Here is a 5982-nt window from a genome sequence, read left to right on the forward strand (position 1 = left end):
TTCCGTCAGCGATATCAAACTCTATTTAAACTGAATAAACTCGAGAACATGCAGAGCAAAACCTATTGCATTAATCTACCATTACGCAAAAGATAATGCCGAATTACCGATAGAATGAATTGTATTTCATTAGGCACCTACCCCTACATCAGATTTTGCTTAATTTGCGCAGGTAAACAGTTAATTGTTTGATTTACCGAAGTCTCTGTTTGATTTGATACGTAAAAATCACGAAATACAGACGACAGTTTCCAGGTTACAAAGCATAAAAAATGAAAACGAAACGAAAATCAGAACAAGCTAACACCAACGTCATGTGTGAAAACTGTCAACGCATTGAAATATTTAGCCTCAATTTACTTCACAAAATCGGCACCAATATATTTTGCATGTTTCAAAATTTCACTTCATACGCGAACTGCACAACAAGCAAATTCATCATAGTCAGATCGACCCTTTTTCTAGTCTCGTTCAACCAGACGCTCGGCTGTCTCCGTAAAACTTCGACGAGCAGAGAGTCTGGTAAAGCGTCACGTTGATAACCGCTTCCGATTGGGGGCGCCGATTTAGTTTCAGTTTGAGTTTTAAAGGTCAACTGCAACGGTTTTTAATTTTTTATAAGAATGCGTTTTTAGTAAGTTTACGTTAAAATAAAAATTACCACACTTTTTTTTGTCACCTTATTGATGCACAGGTAGAAATTAACAAAAACGCAAAGAGCAGGTAAAAAGTTTGAAACAAGTTATCTGCCCTTTAGTGGAACATGGCGTCGCGCGTTGATTTCAAATCCAACGAAAGTGACTCGGACGAAAGTATACCAGAATTAGATATATGCTTTAAATTAAATGTAGAGCCCTATCAATACGAACCTCTACGACGAAAAGAACCGTCTCAACATATTGTTAATGAAGACAGTGACTCGGAGCCGTCGCAAATCGACGACGAAGACCCAACGGAGAATGAAAATATACCTTCAGACTTGGACTGGTAAATGCATCTAAATACCGTAAATCTACTGGATAAAAATAAATAATGATAAAGTAAATGAAAGAGAATGAAATAAAAAAAAATTGTTAAATTAAATTACTGGCGTATACATGTCGCTGATTAAAGTAAACAGTAGCCGGAGGAGGGGGGGGGGGTATGAAACGAGATCGAAAAAGATTGGAGGTAAGAAGGCGGGGTTGAGTGGCATGGCAATTAAGTAAGCCAAGTGTGCGTGATTGTTTGTGCCCTGTCAAGCCTATATACGAATTTTCATACATTCGTTTTGTAATGCAGGTGTTCCTGTGAAAATTGCACTATTATGCCTACTGCAAGAGAGTGCAAGTGCTGCAATTTTTATACTGCTATAGAGTCTAGATTAGAGGAGGCCAATGTCAAGTGCATCACAGAACATGAGGGGTTTGTTGCCAATTGCCTTAACAGATGGGTCTTGGAAACATCCTTTTATGAATACTTACATGAAAATGGACCTTTGGAAGAAAATGAGTTGATACACAAGTAAATATCCCACTATCACATTTTTTGTCTACATGTACAATAGAAACAATAAATATCATAGAATATTCCAAATGAAATTAATCAAATTTTGTGGGTTTTTTTTCATATTAATGAAGGTATTAAATTTAGATACAGTAGGGTCATTAGTACCTTAGATAGCCAGTTATATTCAGTACAATTAGAATAATGACGGAACATTTTTGTAATTTCAGGGTTTACAGACACCTAGCATATCGACGTTTTGTTCGGTGGATTTGGCAGCGACTGGGGAAAAACAACAGGAGGATTTTGCCATCTTGTGTTGTAAACAAGATTAGAACTGCTTTTCCCTCCCAATAATACTGTGGTTTTAAGTACCCATCAGGGAGTTTATAGGTACAGTGTACATGTATTTACATAAATCCTATAAATTACCTGATTATCACTTTCACTGGCATTTGAAATAAAATATTATTGTTTGTAAAGTCTTCTAAACTGGATTTAAATAAAATATCCAACATTAAATTTAACAAATTTTGTTAAAAATGTCATGATATTAATAAAGTTTAATAAAGTTTAGAACATTAGATTACAATAATATTCAGTTCAATTTATTGATAATCTTCACTTTTTGTTAAAACGACAGATGTGACGTTCAACAAGCTCAGTCTTTGGGACGTGTGGATAAGAGTCTGCTATTGGAGCTGGGTAATTCCTCATGGCAGCCTCCCGATTACTCCTGGAATTTCGGTAGGAACCCAACTCAAGTCTCACTTTGACCACTTCTTCCATCAAGACTGGTACATAATCTGAAAACAAATATATGGGCTCAAAATTGATGATAATAATAGAATAATGGTTTATTTTGTAAAATTTATATTGAAACAAATTACAAATTTTAATCTTAGAGAGTTTACTTACTGTAAGTTTGCTGAACTTTCACTTCCTTTGGAATACCAGCACCTTTTCTACCTTTTGGATATGATATCGAGTATATTGGCTCCCCATTTTTGTTTACAGCTTGATCCCGATAGGAGTTCTCGTTGAAGTGTAGGGCAGCAATATACAGCCTGAAATAGAGATGAACAGTGCCATATTATCTTATTATATTCAAAAATAAACATTTCAGAAATCACTTTGAATTTTGTTTTATTAAACAGAACTAAATAAATCAACTTACCTAGCCTTCATTGGAGCATAGAAGAAATGCAATGCTTTTGGTGCAAAGTGACACACAACATGGTGATATGATTCAAGTGCTGATGTTTGCTCGGCTGGGGACAGCTTTGTTATGTCATTCACCAATAGTTTGCCTTTAACAACTTTTTCCATCTCTAGAAAAGCTAAACTTCCTAAAAATTGAAGAGAAAAAATATTGAATTGTGATCTTTAATATTTCATGCATTGTATTCATATTTTTAACGTTTTATGTAAAAAAAAAAATTACCTTTCCTGATCCAATCTCTATCCTCTAATTCACCATGTAAACATTTGGGAAATCGCTGTCCATGACGTTCATGAACATTAGTGATATGGTTGAGGACGGACAGCCATTTCTCGGACACCAATTCCCCATCTCCGTCACTCGATGATGCACAACAGTATAGGTGGTTTGAGACTGACCGGGCCCAATCTCCCACTAGCTCACACTTCTTCTTCTTACCAACAGTCTCCAGCTTTTTGTATATGCCTACAATACAACATTAATTCTGTTAAATATATTATGTAGATAACATGAATACAGACTACAGTATATGTAATACACATAAAAACTGTATACCGGTATTAATTAAATCAGCTTAATGGGCTAAGTCAAGTTACCTTTAGCCACATGCCAGACATCAAACTAATGGTTGATATCAGTTCTCTCTTTCTTCATGTAGGCTTTAATCTGGGGATGTCTGTCAGTAACAAGGTAACTTATAACCACACCCTCCTCTTCCAATTTCTGAAGGCACCGTAATAAACCCTCCATTTCCATCCAGTATGAACTCTTCACTTCATTACTCTACGTTAACAAATTAAAAGTACACGGTTTATAAGAAAGATAAATAAAACATTTAAATGAGAAAAATCAGTGTTAAACCAATTAACATTTTTTTATCATCTATTGAGCAAATAACAAAGCTTTTCAAGCAACATTTTGTTTTACCTGAATAAGCTGAACATTAAGGATTTGTCCCAGCTCCAGATCCATAAGACTGTATGACCCATATTTGGCTGTGTGTCCAGGCGAACAACACCTAGCATCTCCTCCAACAACTACAGCTTCATTCTGTCGTCTAATCATATCAAATAAGGCATCTTGGTGAGCTTTCCAAACCCTTTCCACAGCTGGAACAAGGTAATGTTGCTGAATATTGTGGAAAGTCCTCTCAGAGAAACAGGATACATTGGCGTGCTGAAACATGACCAAACTTTGCTTGATACTACATCCACTAAATACAATTGCTGCTGACAAGACCAAGTTTCCAGTGGGCATTGATCCAGTTAGGGATTGTGATACCCATGTAAAAGCCTCCCCACAGGCACAAACCCTAGAAACAATCAACATTGTCCCAACAACGTTTTTTTATGGTCGCATTTTCTCCCACATATGGTACAAAATTGGAGAAGCTGATCCAAATATTCCTCGAAAACGATGAATTTTCTGCTGTGGTGACTTGGTGGAGACTCCTGATTATCCAGATTGTTGTTTTCATCAATCTCAGGGGGTGTCCATTCTGAAGCTTCAGAGGTTGTGGTGGCCAATGACTCAAAACTTTCAACAAGATCAACACGTGCATGGTCATTTGATAAATGATGTTGTTCTGTTTGAGTGCCAGTAGATTTTATACAGGGATGAATTTCAGTCTGTATAGAGACATGCCTGCGTTTCTATAATAAAATATTATAATTATTATTAATTGCCATTGCATGTATCATATCATTGATCATGAGCAACCTGAAACAAAATTTCACCGGTATTTTTTTTTCAGGGTTCATCAACTGTTTTATCAATTTACAAAGTCTTAAATATATCAATATAAAAAAAATAGAAAACATGTACCGGTAAATGAAAATAAAATTCTATAATGTTATGTCATGTTTAATATTTGCGTTACCACTAAGCCGTAGGAAGTCTGTGTAGATATTTCAAATTTGGGTGTGTCTTCTCCGTCCTCTGTACTTGTTTCCTCGCTGACGCTATCCTGAAACTGACAGGGAGGGGGAGGATAATTTCCACGTCACTGTCAAGCTCCTGACTCTGTAAAATAGTGTCGAGTTAAAATGATAATACCCCACTTTAATTTAAAAATTAATAATTAGTGGCTTATGAAACTTTTTTATATAGTAAAGAATAGGAACTGTGAATTCATTATAATTGTTCAATAACTTATAAATATCAACTTCTTACGTCAAGTGCACGTCGTTTTTCCAAGGCCTTGGATGAACGACACTGTTTTGGTAAACACGGACTAGCTTCCGATGTCTTCCTTTTCTGTCCTTTTACATTTATTGGCGTATAGTCAAATATGCTGGATGTCGCATCCTTCTTTAACTGAAGACGAGTATATCCAATAGATCGTGCTTTGCTTGGCTCAATGATAAAACTATCGGGGGTGAAGTGTCTCTCACACAGCTTAGAATGCTTGGAGGGCCAGTAGTTCACCGTTTTCAGTTTTCTTACCCAAATCTGACATAATTTGGGGTCATCGAGAAAAGAAAACATGGACACCCCCTGTCCGTACCGAATATCGCAGTTCGGCGCCGCACACAGCACCATGTTCCTGTTCTTTCCTCTCTATCGTCTGATAAGTGACGTATCAGCGTCTGTAGTTTCAATATGGCGGGTTCGTGTCAAGGGAGATAACTCGCAATAACTTTTTGACCGGGTTTCTCGGTTGACAAATTCTTTCGCCCTTATTTTGCAAATACGCTTTAATTTAACCAAATAATTAGTACTAATCGATTTTTGGGCCCTTTTTGAAAGTCATAGTCGGTAAAATAAAGAAAAGTAAAATTTCATTTCAGTTGACCTTTAATGGCTACCCCGCTAAAAACAAATGTTGTGTCAATTGTGCCGTCTAAGGATTTGTGTGTTTCTTGTTCCGTCAGTTTCAACCAAAGGTATATTATCGTAAAGAAATCTGGAGAGAAAGGTCCGGGTTATGCCTTAGCAAGTGAAATATACAGTACTTCATTTTATTGCTGTGAAAATTATGGAAGTTACGTGTGTAAAACTTGTTATAGATTTCTTGACAGAATTATAGAAACTGCTCGTCGGAGTTTTACGGAGACAGCCGAGCGTCTGGCTGAACGAGACTAATAGAACAAAAGTTGTTTAGAATAACGAAAGCTTTCATTTAAAATTAAGAAAAAAAGGGCTGGCCCCTATAATTAGGGGTCAGCAGCTCATACACGTATTTTTCTGATAGCAAAAATCGTTATCATTTTATGAAAAAAAATTAATTCAGTTATTGTTAATATATTAAATAATGTCATTTGGTATCAAATTCA

At 36.1% G+C, this 5982-nt stretch overlaps 1 protein-coding gene and 2 pseudogenes across 1 annotated transcript; 1 reads left to right on the forward strand and 2 right to left on the reverse strand.

Annotated features, from left to right (window-relative positions):
- The first annotated feature begins 596 nt into the window (after positions 1-596).
- Positions 597-2278, forward strand: LOC128168639 (P2X purinoceptor 7-like). Its single transcript, XM_052834790.1, has 3 exons — positions 597-987; positions 1282-1503; positions 1716-2278. The coding sequence occupies exons 1-3, from the start codon at positions 764-766 to the stop codon at positions 1840-1842; spliced, it is 573 nt and encodes a 190-aa protein (XP_052690750.1). The 5' UTR covers positions 597-763; the 3' UTR covers positions 1843-2278.
- Positions 2279-2387: 109 nt separating this feature from the next.
- Positions 2388-4013, reverse strand: LOC128168638 (uncharacterized; annotated as a pseudogene).
- Positions 4014-4559: 546 nt separating this feature from the next.
- LOC128168637 (THAP domain-containing protein 2-like) lies at positions 4560-5477 on the reverse strand (annotated as a pseudogene).
- Positions 5478-5982: the final 505 nt, after the last annotated feature.

The sequence above is a fragment of the Crassostrea angulata genome, unplaced genomic scaffold (genome assembly GCF_025612915.1).
Source record: "Crassostrea angulata isolate pt1a10 unplaced genomic scaffold, ASM2561291v2 HiC_scaffold_23, whole genome shotgun sequence".
In the NCBI taxonomy this organism is placed as follows: Eukaryota; Metazoa; Mollusca; class Bivalvia; order Ostreida; family Ostreidae; genus Magallana; species Magallana angulata.

Bases quoted from the DNA above. Each gene is read 5' to 3' on its own strand.
- LOC128168639 (XM_052834790.1), top strand. From the start codon at position 764: ATGGCGTCGCGCGTTGATTTCAAATCCAACGAAAGTGACTCGGACGAA. The intron at 988-1,281 runs GTAAATGCATCT...TTTGTAATGCAG, and splicing joins ATACCTTCAGACTTGGACTG to GTGTTCCTGTGAAAATTGCA. The intron at 1,504-1,715 runs GTAAATATCCCA...TTGTAATTTCAG, and splicing joins GAAAATGAGTTGATACACAA to GGTTTACAGACACCTAGCAT.